Source organism: Pseudorca crassidens, chromosome 9, assembly GCF_039906515.1.
Source record: "Pseudorca crassidens isolate mPseCra1 chromosome 9, mPseCra1.hap1, whole genome shotgun sequence".
Lineage (NCBI taxonomy): Eukaryota > Metazoa > Chordata > Mammalia > Artiodactyla > Delphinidae > Pseudorca > Pseudorca crassidens.
The window spans coordinates 100,370,925-100,394,652 of record NC_090304.1 but is presented as its reverse complement, the minus strand read 5'-3'; the positions used below and the strand labels follow the sequence as shown (position 1 = coordinate 100,394,652).

Here is a 23,728-nt window from a genome sequence, read left to right as displayed (position 1 = left end):
GCATTGCCAGGCAGATTCTTAACCACTGTGCCACCAGGGAAGCCCAAAACGGAAGGTTTTTATAGGCAGAAGGAGGGTGCAGTTGGCCCTCCATATCTGTGGTTTTTGTGTCCATGGATTCAACCAATGCAGATGGAAAATATTCAGAAAAAAAATTCCATAAAGTTCCAAAAAGCAAAACATGAATTTGCTGTGCCCTAGCATCTATTTACATAGCATTTACATTGTATTTAAAACTATTTACATAGCATTTACATTTTATTATATGTTATAAATAATCTAGAGATGATTTGAAGTATACAGGAAGATATGCATAGATTTTATGTAAATACTACACCATTTTATATAAGGGAATTGAGCTTCCATGGATTTTGGTATTTACTGAGGTCCTGGAACCAATCCCCTCCCCAGATACATGGACAGCTGTATTAGCAAAAGAAAAAAAAAGCGTTCTTTCGGGCCAAGCTATCTTCTTTGGGGGTAAGGGAACTGCAGGGGTCTTTATCATACAGATCACCTCACTAGTGTTGATGAAGTAATTTCAGATTGATTATTTTAAAGATCACATTTCTGGGAAGAGTTGAAACTTCGATTAAGTCTTAGTTTGCTGTACTGGAGGCAAATGACGCTCCATTGGGCTTATTTCTTTTTAACAATATTAATTATGGAAAAGTAAAGTAAAACAATAAGACATCACTTTTACCCAACAGATTGACCAAGATATACAAATTTGGCAACATGAAATAATGGCACGGATGGGGGGAAATAGTCTCATACACAGCTATTATGTGTATACATTTCTCAGCATTTGTCTCCTAGTGACATTTGCATGTATGCATGCAGAGTATGTTTATTATAGCATTGTCCATAATAACAACAATTGTAAACAACATATATTATCACTAAGCGAATGGCTATTCAGACTGTGGAATGTTACGCAGAAAAGTAGAAGGAATAAGGGAGAACTGTACGTACTGTGGACAGATCTCCAAGGCCCTTTGCTAGGAGAAAACAGCAAACTGAGGACTCCAACAGGAACACACACATACACGTATGCACACACAAAATACTATATATTTTCTATTAATACATATATGTATTGTATGTAAAAGTACAGAAAAATGTCTGGAAGATAAATACAGGTTCATAAGAAACTTTTGGTGAGAGAGATGAGGAAGCCAGGATTAGTAAAAAGTCATTAGCTTTATCTGTAATGTTTTAAACGTTTAGAAGAACAAATTTATGTATTACTTATGAACTTAATACTTAAAAATATTAAATGAGATACAAAGAGAAAACATCTAGCACAGCAGGCTCTCATGAACTGTAAATTCGTCTCCCTCCACCAAAAGTGATTAATACCTTGGGTTCAAACACAATAACCAGATCCCACCAATGTGTCCCATGAAAATAAAATGTGTAAGGCATAGTTCAGGAAGAGAAGGCCCTGACATGGCACGTGGAGAGTGGTGACTTAGGGAGTGGAACAGAAGGAAAATTGCAGGTACAGGCAGAAACGTCACTGCCCACACAAAAATGAACAAATGAGATCAGGGAAGATAGTCTCAAAGTAAAGAAACACAAAGAAATGCCCAAGGAAAATACAGGAGAACCATGATGCCATAACTATTCTCTTACTAAGCTTCTACTAAGCTCCAGTCAGTTCACATGCAATGTACCATTTAGCCTGCAGAGTAACGGTATTACTACGCCCATTTCAGAAGATGGACACTGAGGTTCAGGTGTGAATTTGTCGGAACCCCTACAACTGACGGCGACTACAAGAGCCGGTATTCAAACCCACAACTGCTCTTTTCTACCATGCTTCGCCGACAATGCAAAGGAAAAAAAAAATTAAGAAAACCAAGTCAAGATATAGGCATCAAAATTAAAACAAAGACCCAAAACAGAACGGAGCCCCCCTGCAGAAGGTACGTGTGTTAATCGAGGGCCCCCCCACCCATGCAGAGAGGGGCGGGCGAGCGGGCGGAAGCTGAGGCTCCCCGACCCGCTTCCCCTGGGAATACGGCAACTCCACCAGCTAGGGGCACAGAGAAACAAGCAAACCTCCCAAGAGCCTAGAAAGGCCCCAGCGCGGCGAAGAGGCGGGGTGAAGGGCAGCTTCCGGTTCCGGGCGCAAAGGCCCCACGTGTTCCGACCCGCCAGGCCCCGCGCGGCTCGGATCTGGCGGCGCTGCTAGGGCCGGGAGTGGGTTGGGGAGAAGCCGGGGCAGGGGAGGAGCCGCCGGAGCTGTCGGAGCCGTGAGTGCTGGGGGCCGGGCCGGGCCGGGCCGGGCCGAAGCAGGCTGAGCGGGGCTGAGCGGGGAGGAGGGGGAGGGGTCGGAGACCCCGCCCCCCTAGAGCCTGGGGAAATCGTACTGTCCTGTGGAAGGGGTTGGCGGCAGTATGTTGAGGGGGCTGAGGCGTTGTGGTCCCCGTCTTTCCTGGCGGCCGAAGCTAGAACCTTCGGGTACGTGGAACGCGCTCCAGGCTTCTTTCTTTGCAGCCACCGCCCTCCGCCCCCTCTTGAGGCCTGCAGAAACGCAGTTAGTTCGTACCGCCCTCCCATTGCTTCCGTGCCAACTGTCCTCCGGGCACCGTGGGAGGAGTGGTCGAGGCCCCTTCATTTCCCGCAGTTTTTTACCCCGCCTCTCAGCTGGCTCAAGAATCCCCCCGAAGGCTCCCTGCCCAGGCGAGCCCCATCACTTGCCACCACTAACTACGCCGCAACACACGCAGATACCCTCACCCGTGATTTTATCTCCCGTGATTTTATCGCCCGTGATCATGCTAGGCCTTGGAGACCACCTGGCCTGTGGCTTTTAAGCTGCACCGTGACGGACCCGAGCTTCCTCTCAAGCCAATGACTGCAGTCTCCACTTGCAACTTCCCTCCCCCACCCCTAACAGCCAGTTTGGGCACTTTTCTCGACACCACCGCTACCCTCAGCGGGAGTATATGGGGACTGCTTCTCACCTGGTTTCGCGAAAAGTTTGTTAGTTTGTATGTGTTTTTCAGAAAGGTGCCAGCCCGATTTTTATTTTTCTGGGCCTTGATGTTCTTGTCTTCTAGGCGCCTTGATAACCCTGTCTGCCTTGGTCCTGGGGAGCAGGGCCACATCCAGGCTCTACTTAGAGGCTAGGCTTAGAACTGTTGCTTTTTCTCTCTGTCCACATTCTGCAGGTGACACCCAGGGCAGCCTCACTCAGAAGCCACAAGGAAAGCTAGTGGAGTCCCTCATCCCTCCAACTTCTCTTCCAAGCTGCCCCATGGCCCTTGATCCAGAAAGCCACTTCAGAAAGGTTGTGGGACAGCCATGGGAGGCTTGTTGCTGGGAAATGTATGACAGCGGAACAGTTAGGGTTTGTAGCCATTTGTCTTGGGTAGCTTTTTGCTATTACTATCTAGCCTAAGAGGGTGGGCAGGCTTGGAGGGAGGAAAAATTTTTTTCTCCTAGGACTAAGCACCGGGGATTCATAATCTTGTCCCCTCTCTCCACCAGCTGTACCCGTTTTGCACTCTTTCTGTATACCATATTGCAGTAGACAGTCATTTCAAGGGCACAGCAAGGTTTACTACGAAGTGAGGGACTCTTGGGCATTATAAACTATGCAGATGAGGTAAGTTACAGGTTTACAACATTTTTTTTCCAGCTAATTTGGCACGGACATAAAACACATATAGCAGTCCTAGACTCCTTTCCTCTAAATTTGGCCAGCACTGGAAAAGTTGGATCCCTTCTGCTCGAACCTCAGATTTATCTCCTTTGCCTTAGGGACTGGTCCTCAGACTTACCAAGCATCTTAAACCCTTGAAGGGCTTGTGAAATACAGATTACTGGGGCCACCCCCAGAGTTACTGATTATAGGTCAGGGCTGGGGCTTGATCATTTGCATTTGTAACACGTTCTCTGGTGCTGGTGCGCTGGTCTGGGTTTCCCCACGTTGAGAACCACTGCCTTTGGCCAGACTTCTTCACACAAACATTACAGTGGTTTGGACATCAAAAGACCTGTGTGTGAGTACTTCTGTACTTGAAACTAGTACGATGATCTTGTGTGGGTAATTTAACCACTTAGGTCTGAGTTCCTTGATTTGTAAAATTAAGAAAGTGTACTTCAAAAAAACTCAAAGTGCTACATTTTCTTAAGCTGAATTGAAGCTGAAATACTGGTGAGTTTTTTCCCTTGATTTTCTTAATTCTCTTGATAGGAGCTTCTATTTTTATCATATAGCTTATACCCATATTCTAGGTTTTTGCTGTGAGTTCCTAGTATGCCAAAGTCCCAGCTATTTTTTAACTACATGTTAAATTCTTTAAGGTCAGGGCCTGTGCTTTTTTCATCTTTCTTTGCCCAGCACCTTGACTTGTGTGGGACACACAATTGATGCTCAGTAGATACTTCTGGGATGAATGAACTCCATCCCCTGCCTTCTCTTGGAGAAGTTTTCCTCCACTAATCCTGTGTAACATAGTAAAGTGGTATATGGCTGTGCCACCTGATTCCCTCAGGGGACTGGAATAAATGCTAATGCCAAATTCCTGTAACTGTCCTCAGAAGCCCTGGCACCCACTGATTCTGAATTTCAGTGTCTGTATTCAAGTTGGGGGAAGAGAAATCAACAGCTTAAATAAATACAACACACATTTATCGAGCATCTTTTTAACCAGGTGGTTGACGAAGTGTTAGGAACAGGGAATATAAAAATATATAAGGAGGTCCTTGCTTTCAGGGACAGGGCTCACAGTGGGAGACAAAAGACACTAAACAGTGGCCCAGAGCAAGAATGGCACCTACTTTGGACCATGATTTACTCTGCAGTGGAAACCTGATACCCCTCAGATTCCTGTGGTCCAGCAGGCATGGATCCCATCCTTCATCTCATCATACGCAAGGGAGCCTTGGGCAAAGCCAGAAGGAAGTCATCTAGATACAGAGCAGGGAGTATCTTGACAGAGAATATTAATTAAAAACTAAAAACACAGTGAATGACTTTTGAAGTAACTTCTGAATTATCCACATTTATACCTCAGGTCAAGCTATATTTATAAAATATCCTTTTTTTTTTCTTTCATTAAATAATGTTTCCTCTGTGTGATCGGCATTGACCGTGTTCACTGTAGTGAATTAAGTGTATTTGGCTAGTTTAACTCTGGCTTCCAGATAAAAGCTGCTACCCTCATCAGGGTGGGTGTCAGGTTTGGTGATCACCCTTTTCCTACTTCAGATTAGTTTGTGACATTCTGTTTTAAACTGAGGCATGTAGATTGGCCTGCTTTATTCAGGCCATTAACCACCCCTGGGTAAAAACCTGTAAGTTTAAAAAGCCTAGTTTCATGTTGGAGGTTACCCAATATGATCATGGTGGCAGGATATTTAATTCTGGTCTCAGAACCTGTATTTGGCCTCTAGCCCTTCTCAACTCTTGAGTAAATTCCTCTCACCATCTTCAGGCTAATACATTATGGCCCAGGTACTCAATAAAGAGGCCACATATCCTTGTACCCCTCAAAGCCCCTCTATTACCATCAAAAAGCTGGATAGTTTCTCAAAAAATGATCCAGCTCTCTGCCTTTAGGTAGAAAATCATCCCCATTTTCAAGATGATTTGATGTGACTTGTCCCAGATGACACACCTCTAGGAGGTGGCACACAGCTCATCCACCTCTGAAGGGAGAACTATCAACAGCGATCCAGCACTGCCTCCTGGGCCTGTGTACGTACTTGTAGGAAACATTTTAATTGAAAATAAAGTGAATTGTTATGATTTTTATAGCTTTATTTAAATTCTTCATGTTTATATTTACTCTCAATTACATTTTTATACCTTGATCCTAACTGCAAAGTCTATAAAATTTAGTGGCAGAAGATATTTATGTCTTAGCCTCCTCTGACTCCCTGTACCACCCACTACTTATTTGGCCTCTCCTTTTATTTCTTCCTGTCTTCCTCTTTTTTACACCTTATAATAACCTTTGAGCTACTTCTCCCGTTGCTACTCAAATCTAGTGAAGAATCGCTGAATAGAATCTTAACTAAATCTATGTTGACTCTAACGAAGGAAGAAAAAATATAAATGGCAAGAATATCTTAAATAGTTTTTAAACATGGTTTGAAGCACACTGATCATGATGTGTTAGAAGGCAAAAAGTCAGTGAAGGTATTCCCTTTCATTTCTTCTGCCTTTTGGGTTAGGTTTTCAGAGGACCTCTTGGGTATATGGGCAGACCTCGGAGATACTGCGGGTTCAGCTCCGGACTGCTGCAATAAAGGAAATATCGCAATAAAAACAGGAATTTTTTGGTTTTCCAAAAAACTGTTTACACTGTACTGTAACGTTCTCTTTACACTGTACTGGAGTCGATTGATTAAGCAATAGCATTGTGTCTTTAAAAAAAAAAGGTATATAATTTTAAAATACTTGTTGCTAAAAAATGCAAACCCTCATCTGAGTCTTCAGTGAATCATAATCTTTAGCTGGTGGAGGGTCTAGCCTTGATGCTGATGGCTACTGACTGAAGAGTGGTGGTTGCCAAAGGTTGGGGTGACTGTGGAAATCTCTTAAAATAAGACAGCAATGAAGTCTGCGGTATTAATTGACTCTTCCTTTCATGAAGAGTTTCTCCGTGGCAAGCGGTGCTGTTTAATAGCGTTGTACCCACAGTAGAACTTCTTTCAAAACTGAGTCAGTTCTGTCCAACCCTGCTGCTGATTTATCAACTAAGTTTATGTAATAGTCTAAATCCTTAGTTGTCATTTCAGCAATCTTCACCAGTAGATTCCGTCTCAAGAAACCACTTTCTTTGCTCGTCCATAAGAAGCAGCTCCTTATCCATGAAGTTTTTATCATGAGATTGCAGCAACTCAGTCACATCTTCAGGCTCTACTTCTTATTCTAGTTCTCTTGCTATTTCTACCACATCTCCAGTTTCTTCCTTCACTGAAGTCTTGAACCCCTCAAAGTCATCCATGAAGGTTGGAATCAGCTTCTTCCATACTCCTGTTAATGTTGATGTTTTGACTTATTCCCATGAATCACTAATATTCTTCATGGCATCTAGAATGGTGAATCCTTTCCAGAAGGTTTTCAATTTACCTTGCCCAGATCCATCAGAGGAATCACTGTCTATGGCAGCTATAGCCTTACAAAATGTATTTCTTAAATAATAAGACTTGAAAGTTGAAATTACTCTTTGATCCATGGGCTACAGAATGGTTGTTGTGTGAACAGGCACGAAAACATTAATCTCATTGTACATCTCCATCAAAGCTCTTGGGTGACAAGGTACATTGTTCAATGAGCAGTAATATTTTGAAAGAAAATTTTTTCTCTGAGCAGCAGGTCTCATCAGTGGGCTTAAAGTATTCAGCAAACCATGTTGTAACAGATGTGCTGTCATCCAGATTTTGTTGTTCCATTTATAGAGCATAGGCAGAGTAGATTTAGCATAATTCTTAAGGGCCCTAGGATTTTCAGAGTAGTAAATAGCATTGACTTCAACTTAACGTCACCAGCTGCATTAGCTTCTAACAAGAGAATCAGCCTGTCCTTTGAAGCCAATCATTGACTTCTCTCTAGCTGTGAAAGTTCTAGATGGCATCTTTTTCTAGTAGAAGACTGTTTTGTCTGCATTGAACATCTGTTGTTTATCTTAGCCACCTTCATTAATTAGCTAGATCTGGATAACTTGCTGCAGCTTCTGCATCAGCACTTGCTGCTTCGTCTTGCACTTTATGTTACAGAGATGGCATCTTTCTTTAAACCTCATGAACCAAACTGTTAGCTTCAAACTTTTCTTCTACAGCTTCTTCACCTCTCTCAGCCTTCATAGAATTAGAGAGAGTTAGGGCCTTGCTGTGGATTAGGCTTTGGCTCAAAGGATTGTTGTGGCTGGTTTGAGCTTCTATCTAAACCACGAAAACTTTCCCCACTTTCTTATCATTTGTGTATTCACTGGAGTAGCACTTTTCAGTTTCCTTCAAGAAACTTACCTTTGCATTCCAACTTGTCCAACTGGGGCGAGAGGCCTAGCTTTCAGCCTGTCTCATCTTTCGACATGCCCTCCTCACCAAGCTTAATCACTTCTAGTTTTTTATTTACAGCAAGATACACGCGATTCTTCCTTTCACTTGAATACTTTCGGCCCTTGTAGGGTTTTTAATTGTCTTAATTTCAACATTGTTACGTCTCAGGGAATAGGGAGGCCCAAGAAGAGGCAGAGAGACGGAGGAACATCTGGTCAGTGGAGCAGTCAGAAAGCACACATTTATTGATTAAGTTTGCCATCTTATATGGGCACAGTTTGTGGCACCCCAAAACAATTAGAATAGTAACATCAAAGATCACTAATCACAGATCACCACAACAAACATAGTAATAATTAAGCTTGAAATATTGTGAGAATTATCAAAATGTGATTACATCAAGTGAGAAAATGCTGTTGAAAAAATGGCACTGATAGACTTGCTTGTTGCAGGGTTGCCACAAACCTTTAAGCTGTAAAAGAAAACAAAATAGAAAACACATTATCTATGAAGCGTGATAAAGGTGAATCGCAGTGAAATGGGGTATGCCTGTACTAACTGGGTTTGCCTCAGGTTGCCTCTTCCCAGTTAGAGGAAGGGGACAGGACTGTGATATTGGTAAACAGAAGTATCACTACTCTGGTCTTAGGCAGGAAAACCTATCTTTAAGTTTTCATCCCATCTGGTTCCAAGGATCTTGTTTAATCTTAGCTTATAAGTGCTTTCAAAGCAAGAATTCTCTCTTGGTTTAACACTTTACTTTTTTTTAGGGGGTCTGCACCACGCAGCTTGCAGGATCCCAGTTCCCCGACCAGGGATTGAACCAAGGCCACAGTAGTGAAAGCGCCGAATCCTAACCACTGGACCACCAGGGAACTCCCTTAACACTTTACTTTTGATGTAACAGTAAACAGACCAAGATTTTCCCTGTGCATTAAAAAAAATTTTGTTTTGAATTATGATGAAATAAAGGACTGTTTGATTATCATGTAAATCTTCTTCCCAAAAGGATTTAAAGCGATTTGAAGGAAAGAACAGAATATATAGAGCATCTACCATATACCAAACTCTGTGCTGAGCAATTCTATGCATTACTTCATTGATCCTTAAGACCACCATATGAGGTAGGAAGTATTTGCCACATGTTGGAGATTGGACTGAGGCTTAGGGAGTGTCACCTGGCTAATAGGTGAGGGGAGGGATCCAGACTAAGGCTCCAGAGCCCCTAACCATTATGTGGAAAGTATGGGTAAACGTTTGTGTAAGGATCAGTAACAGTAAAATGAAAGAATCTTTCCTGTAGGAGGATCATAGTGGGTAGTCTTTAGTTTTAAAGAACACTACAGGAGTAGAAAAGGGCAGTTAACAATTTTTATTAGCTGATTATTTTTTCTAGAGCAATGAGAGGAGCAGTTGCAAGCGTCTGGTTAGTCCCAGCGATCATTGATTCAAATCTCCAGGCTCTGGGCCCGTGTTAGAGTCAAAGAGGAGAAGGGAGACTGGAAAGAATTTAAATGTCTGCTGAATATCATCATTCGAACCTCTCTGATCACTGTTTTCTTCTGAAGATTAATTATTTGCCAGTAAGTAGATCCCATCTCTCCTTTAGGAAGATGCTATAAGACTACAGACCTTGTCATTTAGGGTCCAGAAAGATCACTCCAAGTAGGAACAACATTTTAAGATAGAGACCCAGGTATCTTTTCACTGCGTGCAGTTTTCTTTTCTGGTCTTTAGGGTTGAGTTAGGGCCTTAACTGGCATGGGACCCACTCAGATATGGACAGAGACAGCTGGACCACAGACTGGAGAAAGGTCTTGCCTTTCCCACATCTCCTCCACAGTCCTGCCCCAGACGTCCTAGAAACACTGAAGAGGCTAGGTGGTGGGGCCAGCCCAGGCCGAGGCATCTCTGCAGACATTATTTTAGAGCCTTCTGGAAACAGGTCTTTCACTTTTCCTGGCCTGGCCTCACGGTCTCTCTATAGTATCCTGTTGTTGGGTTTTTGTCTGTCACTGTGGAACCCTTCCAAGGACAGACACTGAGGGAAGGCGTTAGAAGGCAACGAATTGCAAGGCAGACTTGCAGGGTAACCCATCCCATAAATGGCGGAATAAAATGCAAAGCCCATTTTCTGTCTCTAGTACTGACACCTGACATTTGCACAGCATGCTCTAGTTCACAAGCTCTCAGAGGTCTCAGCTAACCCTGAGAGTTAGGAAAGTTGTTGTCTGAAGAGGGCTTCACCCTTTACAAGGGCTCTTGTGTACCTCGTCTCAGGAAGCCCTTAGAGCGGTTCCAGGTTTGTGGGGATGTGGGCTGGAACGTACACCTTTGGATACCTAATCCGGTGCTCTTTTCACAGCACTGCCCGCCTTCTCTTCCTTCCCATCTCTTGCCCCAACAAGGACGACTCTGCCGCCCCTCATTCCGCTGTTGCTGACCTTTTGTCGCCATCTCATCTTCCGAGGCTGCCAAAGTAAATACAAAACAAGCGAAGGAAATCTCAATCCGTGATTTCTGAAGAGCATTTTAAAGCAGCAGGTTCTATGTGATGCTGTTACGTTCTTTTTTTCTTTGGAGAGCAAAGCCCTGTAAGAGCAGGAACCCTCTGTCAGCGCATACTTTATAGAATCTGTAGTAGGGCATCTCGTGGACTGTGCTACGTGAAAACAGTGAGAGTTCCTAGCCTGCTTCGCTGGGCAAGTTCTCCCATTTTTAAGTTAATAGAAATCCCTTCATTAAGCCAGAGACCCTGAGTATCAATTCCATCTTCTTTTCCTGCCTTGCAGATGTTGGGGGGATTGTCTGGATAAATAATCAGTGTTGTGTACTTGTGTTAAGTTACTTGATGTCCGGTTTTGTGCATATTAAGGTTGATTCACATCTTCAAAGGAAAATGATTTTTTTTTTTTCAAATGCACAGCTTTGTGTGACTTGTATGTGGATCCTCCCAAGGCAGCCTGAAGATTCCTTGTGATGAGTTGTGTTTTCCTCACTTCAGGAACCACTAAGAGTATTCTGTTTTACTCGCAATCCAAATAATAAGTGTTTTTTCCCTTATTTATTCATTTGTCTGGCACACAGTTAGCTGGACAAATGAGTGAATAAGAATTAATAGGATATTGGATCTGTCCTTCCAGAGAAAGACTTAAAAAGACTTACCGTGGTCTCTGCCTGAGAACCTGTTGTGTGACAGGCCTTGAGCTGGGTGCTGTGTGGCCCTGCCCTCGGAGCTTTATGGTCTGGTGAATTAAACAGGAGGATGAACAATTCTTACCACACAAAAAGTAGATATATGTGTGTGCTGCGATACAGGGTCCAAGTTCCTGTGGAAACAATCTGGGAGGACCAGGGAAGGCATCTGGGGAAAGCAGATCTGAAGGATGAGTAGAGTTAACCAAGTAAAAGGGGTAGAAAGGGTATTTCAGGCAGAGTCGACAGCATCAGGAACACCTAGTGAGGGCGTAGAAAAGAGATACAGCAGTGTATTTGAGCAGCAACTTTTAACGCAGTAGCAGTCGTTGGAGAAGAGAGGTGGGCAGGGGCCAGGTCTTGCAGGGCCTTGGGAATCAAATTGTAAGGGGTTTAGATTTTACCCTGTGGACAGTGTGAAGCCATTGGCCGATTCTGTATGTTAGAAGGGTCACCACTCAGACCTTACCGCAGCACTGCAGGTGGTATTGATGTGGATATGGCTCTTGCCCATTTTTAAATGCTTGCACTCACCTGCCTCCCTGACCCCAAACTAAAGGTAAATGTCTACGTTCCAGAAATAAAAGCTGGAGGAGTGAGCACAGTCTAACTCCACCACAGCCCGAGGAGATTTCAAACCAAAATAAAGACTTCTAAAGTTTGGGGTTCTAATACCTATACTCCAACAAGGAGATATGAAAATGGGGCACTGGTGGGGATGGGGGAGGGATATAGAGTTGAGTATCTGCCAGCCTGGAGCCTTGAAGAGCTACTCCTTCCGTGAAAATCTGTCTACTGATCAAGCAAAAGGGCAAGGAATTGTAGGCCTCCATAGCCTTGGGTGGGACAGAAATCACTCACAGGCTTAGGCCTAAGTAAGACACTATTGGCATAATTCAGGAAGACTGAGAAATTAAGATACACTGAAACCACTAGTACTTGGATGGAAGCAAAGGAAATTTCATTCAAAGGGCTCACTTTTATAACCTAGGGCTCTCCCAAAGAAAATGGGCATAAAACGTAAAAAAATTACAAACCACCTGCAAAAACACCACCATGAGATAGAGCAGATGTAGTAAGTAGGTAAATTAGCCCAGGAAGATCTGTAAATTACAGAACTATAGACCATGAGATTATGTAGTGAATGTTTGCGGGTAATGGAAAAATGAAATAAGCTTGAATGAAAAGTGATTTGAGATACAGATTTAAATAATGAATAATTTGGTGGTTGATGGGCAACAGCACGTTAGACAGCATGTTACAGCTGTTAAGAGTGGATCGTTGACCTTGAAGGTGGACCTGAGGCAGTTGTAGTGAAGCATAAAAAGATTGGAAAATGAAGAACCCTCAGGTTGCATGTGGAGAGTGGTCTGGAGGCGGTGGCACCTGGAAGCCCACTGGTAAAATTTGAACCAAGTGGTTCGTTCCACATGTAAGTGCCAGTGCAGTCGTAGGGGCCGAGGATATCGTCACTTTTTAAGAGGTCCTATCAGTGCCTTTTAGTGGGTCATAACGGCTTCACTCGGGGAATGGCAGTGGAGATGAGATGCATGAATTTGAAAGATTTAGAAGGTAGGATTAACAAGATTTGGTGAATAAAAAAGAGTAGAAACTTATGGAGGAAAAGATTGATTCTTACTGTTAATGTAGGAAGAAAACTTCAAAGTGGAGGCTTATTCATTTAGATGCATTTATTGTGTGCTTTGTTATAGGTATTGGAAATTGATTGAAGGACAGTCGCCTACTTCAAGGGGTTTCAGGGGAAAGATGAACGACGACTGTGTGATGTGGCAGATTTTGAGATACAGATGTGTCCAGATAGCTGGGGAAGCAAAGTGATTTCTAACCAGGTCTAAGGGCAGGGAGAATGGGATCAAAGAAGGCATCTCAGGAGACATGAAGCCTTACCTATTTATGTCTTGAAAGATAAGTAAGTTTAACCTAATGAAGGGTAAAGAGTTGGAAGGAACGGCATGTTCAAAAGCCAAAGACCATAGACCTTTTGTGTGCTTTACATGCACAATGTGCATGTGTGTATGTGTGTGTTTGAAAGGATTGGAGAGGAAGGCAAAGGAATAACAAGATGAAGGGACTTCCCTGGTGGTCCAGTGGTTAAGACTCCATGCTCCCAATGCAGGGGCCCGGGTTTGATCCCTGGTCAGGGAACTAGATCCCACATGCTGCAACTGAAAGATCCTGTGTGCTGCAACTAAGACCTGGTGAGGCCAGGTAAATAAAATAAATATTAAAAAAAAAAAGAAAGAAACCCAAGATGAAGGTCAACCTAATACATAATACTTAGAAGTTTGTATTTCACTTCCAAGACAGGAGTGATTGAGGATCTTAAATAAGGAAGGGACAGGACCAGGTTTGCCAAGAGCAGTCACTCTTGTGATATGATGAATGGTGACGAAGGTAACAAACCTGGAGACAGATAGCTCACATTTAGAGGCAATTGCAGTAATCCAGAGAACTGATTTAAGACCGAAACTGTAAATCCTGGGAATGAAGAAGAGGGGACCTGTCGAGAAGAAGTAGGAACACACGTGAAGCATTGGTGGTGGGAGTTTTCCATACAAAAGGAACAGACTTTTACAGACTTGGAGGCCTGGAAAGGCACCCTATTGTAGGGAGGTCAGCAATGCATTCATTATAGCAGGTGATACAGAGAAGAGGGGAGGATATGAGGCTTGAAAAATAAATTGAGGGCTGGTTGTGAAGGGCTTCATGTACCATGCCAAGGATTTTGGAACTGATCTTACTAACAGTATGAAATTATTTTTAAATGTTGAGTGATGCAGTTGGAACTATTATTCAGAAAGATAATGGTTAACATTGGGGCATCATCACTTTTAGGCACTTCACAGGTATTCCTCATAGTAACCCTATTAGATGGATTCCATCCTACCTCCATTCTGTAAAGGGGAAACAGGCATAAGGAGAATAAGAACTTGACCATGACCCCGTATCTAGTAAACAATAGAGCCAGGATTCAAACCCTGGCAATCTGACTCCAGGACTCTCTCTTAACCTTACATGCACTAAGCGTTTCTCAGCTAGGATGCACATCAGAACCACATGTAGCATTTCTAAAGATACAGTTCCCTAGGTTGACTTGACTCAGAATATCCAGAAGAATGATGTGTGATGCTGTGTTTTGCAGAAGCTCCACAGCTGAGTCTGTTGCGTTTTGCTCATAGCTGAGTACTGCGGGGATCCCAGTTAGGAAGTTATGGCAGTAGTCCAGGCAAGAGATGGGGGCCCCAACTAAATCAGGAGGAAACAGATTTAGAGGCTTAAGAGGTACAATTGGTTTAGTGAGCTGTAAGCAATGGGTAAGATTCAAAGTTGAATCCAAAGATGATAACGTTGAGTGTTTACTTAACAAGTGATGATCTCAGCCAAGAGGATTACACGAAGGGGTGGACTTGGGAGTAGGAATCGTGAATTTAGTTTTGAGGGTCTGTAGGTCTTCCAGTTAAAGATGTCTTAGGAGGAGGATCGCTTTTGGGGGTGCTTATGTGCCAGCCACCGTGTGTAAGTGGCTTTCTTCGCTGTTATCGCATACAATCCTCTCAAATCTCGGAGAGTCCCCAGTTTACAGAATAAATTAATACGGAGTGTGATTCAGTTCACAGTGAACCTCCACAAAGCCTTCTCTGTCTAATTCAGCCCCGTCACTGTGTCTCTTCTCAGAATATATATCCTAATATATATGTCAGCGTGTGCGTGTGTGTGTGTAAAACAGATTGTGGTCAGTACCGCATTTTTAGCAGGCAGTTATGACTGTCCTTTCTCCTAGCCATTTTCCTTTTAGGTTCCCATATTTCATGATGTAGAAATGCAATGTTTTTCTGTTTTTCTATGGGGTGTGAACCTTGCCTAGGAAAAGGAGTGGGAGAACATACCTTCAGGCATAGCTTATCCTATTCCAACTAGATCTATTTACAACATATGTTATGGAGATTAGGGGAAAGGGGATTTAAGTTTGGGAGTGTTATGTGTACAGGATTATGATTGACCTCAGAACTGTTATTCCTGTGTATACTTTCATGCTCATAGTGTTGTCTGTCTTTACTTCTCTACCCAGGTCCCTTGGGAGAAACTCCTCGAGGTGCCCAGGCTGAGACGGGGGGAACGACAGTGTGAGCTCTCGATGGTGTGAGACCACCCCAGAGCCAGACAATGGCTACAGCCTTGGAACCGGAGGACCAGGATCTTTGGGAAGAAGAGGGGATTCTCATGGTGAAATTGGAAGATGATTTCACCTGTAGGCCAGAGTCTGTCTTACAGAGGGATGACCCTGTGCTTGAGACGTCGCACCAGAACTTCCGGCGCTTTCGCTACCAGGAAGCAGCAAGCCCTCGGGAAGCTCTCATCCGACTCCGAGAACTGTGTCATCAGTGGCTGAGGCCAGAGAGGAGGACAAAGGAGCAGATCCTAGAGCTGCTTGTGCTGGAACAATTCCTTACTGTCCTGCCCGGAGAGCTGCAGAGCTGGGTGCGGGGCCAGCGGCCAGAGAGTGGCGAGGAGGCCGTGACGCTGGTGGAGGGTTTGCAGAAACAACCCAGGAGACCAAGGCGGTGGGTGAGGAGGGGGAGTCCTGATCTGTGTGATGTGGAGGGGGTCTATTTGCTGGGAGCATGGATTTAGGGGTAGGGCTTACGTAAATTACCCCATAAATGGAATTGGCTCTGCCCTTGGGTTGTACCTAGATCCATAAGCTCCATGGGACAGAGGAGTGTGTGTGTGTTTGTGTGTGTATGAGTGTGACTTCCTGGTTCTTGAAACACCTGCCTAGGGACCATCTTTGTGGCCTCAGCACACAAGGTGATACGGCTTTGGTTTTCCCTTTGGATGTTGAACCTCCATTTCCTGGGGAGGAGAATTCCGTGACTTCCTCAGAGGTTCTCAGCCCCGCAGTGACAGATCCCCCTTTCAGGACGACAGACAGGGAAGCACACAGCAAGGCGAGCCGCAGGTGGGGTAGGCGAAGATGGGAAGGGTGGGACCTCAGAGCCCTGGTGACAGGCAGGGTTGAGGGAAATGAGAAAGCAGGGCAGTATCTGAATGTCCCCCCTTGTCCTGGCGAGGATAACCTCGGCTCCTCCTCGCACGCCCCAGTGGGACTGGACTTTCCCCTCCTCGTCTGGGTCCCTCTGGGAGTTTTCCTGTTGGCAGCTTCTCCTAACATAAGCCCTGATGACAACCAACACTTTCCTCCTGACTCCATGGTGACTGGAAGTTGGAATTATTCCCAGGTGACTGTCCATGTTCACGGCCAGGAAGTCCTGTCCGAGGAGACAGTGCATCCAGGAGCAGAGCCCGAGTCACCTAGTGAGCTTCAGGATCCTGCACACACCTTGACCCCCGAGGAGTCCCATGAGGAGACCACACAGAGCCCAGATCTGGGGGCACCAGAAGAGCAGAGCCTGTGCCAGGAGTTGGAGTTCCAGCCCCTGCAGGAGAGCGGTGGGAGCCTCAGCAGGAAGGGGGGATCGTGGCAGAGTGAGGGGAGGGGGATATTGCTCCCATACCGAGGAGGCTGGCTAGATCATAAGGGGAGGAAACCACAGAGTACAGGGTGTTGAGAGGAGGCAGTACTAGCTAGAGTACCCGTAAGCAGGGCTACCTTGGATAGCACTTTTGTTGGTTATTCTCCTGGCGTTCCCGTAGTGTTACAGGTGGTGGCGTTGGGATGACTCAAGCCGCCCTTAGGCCTGTGTCTTGACTCCCACCTTCCCACCAGAGACCATGGGGGATGCTCAGCTCTTTGCCAGTTTTAGGGCTGCCCTGCACACTGCTGATCTCTGCCTTCTTTTCTTCTTAGAGGTTCCAGTGCCCCAGGACCCAGCCCTTCCTGAAGAGAGGAACCCTGGAAACCCAGAGATGGTTGCCCTTCTTACTGCTCTATCACAGGTGCACCCTAGTTTCTGTCTATACCATGGAGAATTTGAGGAACTGTTGGGCATATACACTGAACAGGTCAGACGGGACACAAGTTTCCACTCTCCTTTGCCAGTTTAAGTTCTCAGTTCTGCATGTGTCTGGAAGGGGAGGAACTGCAGCTAATGAGATCAGTTATAACATCTCAGTCGGATCTACAGGCTCCAGAGCCTTTTGATTTGCCACCAAGCAGAGGGACTAACAAAGTGGGATTATTTGGTAACACCCCAGTACAACTTTGAAGTTGTCAAGTGAGGGTTTGTTTTTGGTTTTAAGGAATAAACTTGATCGTCATTTGTAAGGATAACTGACTGTCCTGCAAAAACGATTTCTGATTTTGGGTGCTATCCTCTTCCAGGGACTGCATTCAGTCAGGCCATGGCATTCATGAAGACTTCACCATGGTCAAGAGCCCCACAACTAAGCTATGTGGCTGGAGAAAAAAGGAATAGAATTCATCCTTATTTTTATTTTATTTATTTATTTATTTATTTTGGCCGCGCCGCGTGGCATGCGGGACCTTAGTTCCCTGACCAGGGATCGAACCCGTGCCCCCTACATTGGGAGTGTGGAGTCTTAACCACTGGACCGCCAGGGAAGTCCCCATCCTTATTTATTTATTTTTTAAAATAAATTTATTTCTTTTTGGCTGCATTGGGTCTTCGTTGCTGCATGTGGGCTTTCTCTAGTTGCGGCGAGCGGGGGCTACTCTTCCGTTGCTGTGCGGGGCCTTCTCATTGCGGTGGCTTCTCTTGTTGTGGAGCACGGGCTCTAGGCACGCGGGCTTCAGTAGTTGTGGCTCGTGGGCTTCAGTAGTTGTGGCTCGCGGGCTCTAGAGTGCAGGCTTAGTAATTGTGGCGCACGGGCTTAGTTGCTCTGTGGCAGGTGGGATCTTCCTGGACCGGGGCTCAAACCCGTGTCCCCTGCATTGGCAGGCGGATTCTTAACCACTGCGCCACCAGGGAAGCCCCCCATCCTTATTTTTAGATTGTAGCCTAGCTGAAGAAGAAAGTCCTGTTTATGCTGTATAGACTATGTAAGTGATGTGTGATTAGGTAAGGTCAGTTAGGGAAAGTTTCCTGGAAAAGATGAAGTTTTGCAGAAATGTAGGTGGCACTAAAGTGTAAAATAGGGAGCTGAATGGTGACTTCTAAGACCTTTCTTGTATTTTAAACAATATCCTCAGAAAGGCTAGTGCTGAGGGAAAGTAGTGGGATTGGAGGGAGCAGGAAGCGGGCCAGTTGCAAAAGCAGAAACTTGGGAAGCAGCGACAGGATGAAACTCAGATGTCCTGAAAGGGAACCAAGTGTCGCATTTGAGTTTCTTTGTCTCCTGGATGGGTTCTGCCTGTACCAATGACCTTTATTCCAGGAACAAAATATGAGGCTCCATAAAGCATGCCATTTTAGTAGAATCTTTGTGTTGTTTCAGGGATTGGTAACTTTCAAGGATGTGGCTGTATGCTTCTCCCAGGACCAGTGGAGTGATCTGGATCCAACACAGAAAGAGTTCTATGGGGAATATGTCTTGGAAGAAGACTGCGGAATTGTGGTCTCCTTGTGTAAGGAATTTCAAGTGTTTCTAGAGTGTCCTGAGCACAGAGATCTTTTTCTTGTTGGAAATTGAGGGTGTCTTAGACCTTAGATTGTACGTACTACACTTCTCTTATGCCGACCCCACCAGTGACACTGAAGGACAGCCGAGGAAGATGGTGTCCTTCGAAGTTAGAGGGAAGAGAAAATGCCTAGAAAGTAGTTGGAAACCTCTAATAAGAAAACAGCTGTAATACTATAGTTTTGGTATGAGTTTAAGTTTAGTGTGAGTAGGTAAGCACATAAGTTATGAAACAAGCAATAAAGGTTGGAGACGATCTACTTACTTGAATCTGGGAAAAGAGGGTAACATTGACGGCTGTGTGATTATTGAGTTGCTGGTGAAAGGCAAGAGATAGGCAGTACTCGTCAGAGGTGCTCAAGCTAAAGAGACTGAAGGTTTGATGGACTGACCTGCCTATGTGATTGTTCTGCAATCTGCCAAACAGAAAAGATCTGCTCTTGACATGGGGAACAGTTGAACCAATCATGATGTCCTGTTTTCCCTCTCTTGAGCAGCGTTTCCAATCCCCAGACTAGACGAGATCTCCCACATGGGAGAAGAAGAGCCTTTGATCCCAGAGATCCCAGAGGCACAGGAGCCTCAAGAGCCAGAAATCCTGAGTTTCACCTACACAGGTGAGGAGTGACAAAGGGAATCTGTCCCCCGAGCTGGCAGTTCCTCTGGGGAACCCCTCTCACTGGTTCTTCTAACATGTCAGCCGACAGCACTCTCTCTGAAGCCAAATTCTTCTATCCTTTTCCCCTCTTCACGCCTATCATTGGTTTGAGGGATCTGTACTGCAAAATGGTGACAGACAAAAAAGGGGAACTTTTGGAATTGCAGCTATACCATTTTTTAAGCATTCACGTAAACCCTTGATCCCCAACCTCCATATTTGTGAAAGGAGGATAATAATGTTTGTCCACACGAAGGCTGCTGACAGCGTGAGAGAGCGTATAAGAAAGTGCCTGGCACACGACAGGCATTCAGTTGACTGGTTATTTCCTTCTTCCCAACCTCTACACTTAAGAAACATGGGTTTCTCTCTTTACAGTCTTGCCCTCCCAAAACTGTTTAAAAATCTCTCCATTGTGTGCAAGGCGTCATTACCCCTATAATTTCCTCTATTCTCCTCTCTCCCTTTCTACAGGAGATAGGAGTGAAGATGAGGAGTGTCCTGAGCAAGCAGATCTGAGTTTGGAGGAGCTACACAGGTCTATCTTGGGAGATGCAGAAATTCACCAGACTCCAGACTGGGAAATAGTCTTTGAGGGTGATCCAGGCAGACTTAACGAAAGAAGATTTGGCACAAATATTTCTCAAGTTCATAGTTTAACGAATCTTCAGGAAGCCGTGCCTGTACACCCCCTGTTAGGGAGACATCATGACTGTACTGTATGTGGTAAAAGTTTCACTTGTAACTCCCACCTTGTTAGACACCTGAGAACTCACACAGGAGAGAAACCCTATAAATGTATGGAGTGTGGGAAAAGTTACACACGGAGCTCACATCTCGCCAGGCACCAAAAGGTCCACAAAATGAGCGCTCCTTATAAATATCCCCTAAACCGGAAGAATCTGCATGAGACCTCCCCTCTGGTCCAGGTTGAGAGAACTCCACCTGTTGAGAAACCCTATAGGTGTGACGATTGTGGAAAACACTTTCGCTGGACTTCAGACCTTGTCAGGCACCAGAGGACACATACGGGAGAGAAACCCTTCTTCTGTACTATTTGTGGCAAAAGCTTCAGCCAGAAATCCGTGCTCACAACACACCAAAGAATCCACCTTGGAGGCAAACCCTACTTGTGCGGAGAGTGTGGAGAGGACTTCAGTGACCACAGGCGGTACCTGGCCCACCGGAAGACGCACGCGGCCGAGGAGCTCTATCTGTGCAGCGAGTGTGGGCGCTGCTTCAACCACAGCGCCGCCTTTGCCAAGCACCTGAGGGGACATGCCTCAGTGAGGCCCTGCCGCTGCACCGAGTGTGGAAAGAGCTTCGGTCGGAGAGACCACCTCGTGAGGCATCAGAGAACACACACTGGTGAGAAGCCGTTCACGTGCCCGACCTGCGGGAAGAGCTTCAGCAGAGGCTACCACTTAATCAGGCACCAGAGGACCCACTCAGGAAAGACCTCCTAGCCCGGTCCCCATGTGCGGACACCTGCCTTCGACTCTTTCCCAGGGGTGATCTGGGAGAAGCCATCTTGTCGGCCTGGGAAGACCTTTTCTAGGGAGTCTCCCTCACCTGCCCAGGTGTGCGTTAGTAACCTCTTCCCACAACTAGATCACCCCCCCCCCCCCCACGCAGAACCTCTCAACTTTGTTCTACACCTTGAGGAGATATTTTTTCCAAAGTTCGCCTGAATTGAGGCCTCTCTGTGACTGGAGTGCTCCTGCCTCCACCTCACAGGTGTGAAGTAGGAGAATTAGAAGACTTAAGAGGTTGTGTTTACTATATTTGCCCCCAAATAAGCTGTTAACTATCCTAAAGACGCCTAACGCCCTCAAGTTTAAAGTGGCCCAGGACAGGTCCTTAGGTTTGGTAAGGGACCAGCCTTTAGGATTCTGTCCTTCCTGGGCTCAAATCTTAAAGCACACAGCCCTGAACTCAAGGCAGGAGACCTGCATCCTGATGGCTCTGCCACACTTTCACAGGTTAACTGTACAACTCTCTCACTGATACACTTCTTCACCATGCACTTTCCTTTGATTCTCGGGAGAGATGCGAGTAGTGGTTGATGGGCAAAAACATCGAGGCGGCTTCATATGGACCTTGTCAGGCTGCTCCCTTCCCCATTGTCAAAATGACACCAGGTGCCAGACACAGCTTGAAAGGGGGGCCTAGTCAGAAGCCTCTTTCCTTGTGGGTTTTTTCCTGTTAGAATGCCCCTGCCCAGCCCTCCTACTGTTCTGCCAGGCTCTCGGTTTTGTCCCTAGTGCTACATCTGTGAGATGTAGCATTTGGGTGCTGAGGGATTCAGTAACGCCTAATTAAAACCATGTTGAAGTCATTTACATTTCCACATATATACACGCCCACCCACCCGACCCTCTTCCCATGAGTCTGTGAGGGGGTTTGGAAGTGGTGTCAGCTTACAAAGGCACTGTCATGATTGTAGAATCCTGATCAATGGGGTCACTACACTTACGTGAAGAAAGCTGGAGAAGAGCTGAGCTCCAATTGTGGAAACTTTAAGCAAAAGCTGCTGCTGCTGGCTAAGGCCATCCAGACTGTTCTCCTGACGCCCCACCCCATCCGCCCTGCTCATTCTCTGATGTCAGGGAGACCTGGGACCCTGAAGAATTTACCAGGAGTAAAGGCTTTCATGTATTTGCGTTGTTTGCTTTTTCTTACGTGATTTCATTCTCATGTAATTAAGAACTAAGGAGTAGAATCTCATGGCCCAAGGATCTCTGTTGCCTGGCAAAGGTTCCATGGAGGTGAGGCTGAATAATCATGAATCTCACCTGCTCTGATTGTGTGGGAGCGGCAAGGACTGGGGAGACCATCCTCCAAAAGTGGAGCACGGGGTATGGGATTAAAGCATGAAAAGGGAGACTGCCTTCTGTGCTGGTTTCTTCTGCTCTGTTTCTCGGCCTGTTGTGTGCCAGCGTTCACCAGAGGAATGCGGGTGGGATGACAAAGCCAAAGCTTAACGGCTCAACAAGGGGATTCTCGTTCTGGCCAGTAATGATGTTCCAGCTGACTGGTTTGGTGTTAACTCCAGTCATCCATTGTCCTTCTGGAAGTACACACACATGAAATTTCAGAAAGTAACACGGGCAGCCAAGTTCCCTGATTTCTAGGGCTTTCCATTTAACCCATTCACTCTCCAGAGCCGCAGGTTCCTGAGACTTCTAAGGATCATCCACACAGAAGAATCTGGGCGGACATGATGGCTTTCCATGAGGATAGAGAAGGCCTGGCATGGTTAGCAGAGCCATAGGTGGAACTGAGGTAAGAGCTGAGTCTGGAGTTTGCCAAAGGGACTATCCTAACATGCAGACATTTCTGAGCCATTGATCTAAGGTTTAAGCACAGTTTGTCCTGGGTGAAATGGCACAGCATCAAAAAATAATTTCCCCTAGATTATAACATTTATGGAAGTTGATAAAATTCTGGAGGTAACAACAAATTACTTTTCATTCACTGATTTGTCTGCATTATTGCAATAGGTGAAAATCTGTCAAGAGAATTATACATAAAGGAAAGTTTGAGAGACAGTGCAGTGTGTTGAAAAATCAAATAGTTCTTTTATTGCTGATCCTCCTGCAAAGTTTCATATGCTGACACTAAATCTCTGGTCTCTTGTAAATGATCGTATTTTCTGAGGTTCCTGAAGGAATATGCTGTCTCCTGAATCTAAACACGAGCAAAGCCATGGTTTGTAGCAGCAGGGCCAGTACGAGAGCCTGGCACGAGCAAGAAGCAGTACAGCTGAACACAGGATGCTGGAGCCCTGGATGCCCTACCATTCCTGAGGGGTCCTTCAGAATTCTGTGAACAGATGAATCCTGGCGTTCCCTAACACCTTACTAAAAAAAAGTTTCAGAGGAATAAAAAGGCAAGATTTTAAAAGATTATTTGGAGGAAGATATAAAGTAGTCTAAATGAATTGACAACTTAAAAAATTACTAGATTGTTGGAAATGAAGTGATTTGCTAACAAAGTTAAGAAATTAAAATGATAATATTAAGACCATTTGGCCACTAGTTTAGGAATACCAAGTAATATTCAGCCTCTTCTCCACTGCAGAGTCCCAAGAGAAGTAAATGGAAGGAAATAAAGGCAAAATATATTTTTATTATCTGGAACTGAGGGCTCAAACTCTAGAGCAGAATCTAGTGAATTCAGGATACAAATGTACACAACATAATTTAATAACTTGTGGGCAATAAAGATTCATGCTTCACAGTAATAGAATACATATCCTGAAATGGATGTAAAACAAAATAATTGCTA

General features: G+C 45.1%; 1 protein-coding gene across 26 annotated transcripts; it reads left to right on the top strand.

Moving 5' to 3' along the window:
* The first annotated feature begins 2,132 nt into the window (after positions 1-2,132).
* On the top strand, positions 2,133-22,101 carry ZNF202 (zinc finger protein 202). Of its 26 annotated transcripts, none has more exons than XM_067751384.1 (11): positions 2,133-2,261; positions 3,183-3,301; positions 3,502-3,619; positions 5,579-5,716; positions 8,796-10,504; positions 15,311-15,807; positions 16,482-16,692; positions 17,051-17,139; positions 18,598-18,727; positions 19,278-19,397; positions 19,913-22,101. In XM_067751384.1, exons 6-11 carry the CDS (start codon positions 15,406-15,408, stop codon positions 20,902-20,904), a joined length of 1,944 nt encoding a protein of 647 aa, XP_067607485.1. In that variant the 5' UTR covers positions 2,133-2,261; positions 3,183-3,301; positions 3,502-3,619; positions 5,579-5,716; positions 8,796-10,504; positions 15,311-15,405; the 3' UTR covers positions 20,905-22,101. The 26 variants fall into 26 exon arrangements, with proteins under 26 accessions (XP_067607485.1, XP_067607483.1, XP_067607481.1 ...); XM_067751382.1 differs by lacking the exon at positions 5,579-5,716 and having other exon boundaries at positions 3,183-3,361; positions 8,796-9,149; positions 10,391-10,504; XM_067751380.1 differs by lacking the exon at positions 5,579-5,716 and having other exon boundaries at positions 3,183-3,361; positions 8,796-9,149; positions 9,422-10,504.
* The last annotated feature ends 1,627 nt before the right edge of the window (positions 22,102-23,728 follow it).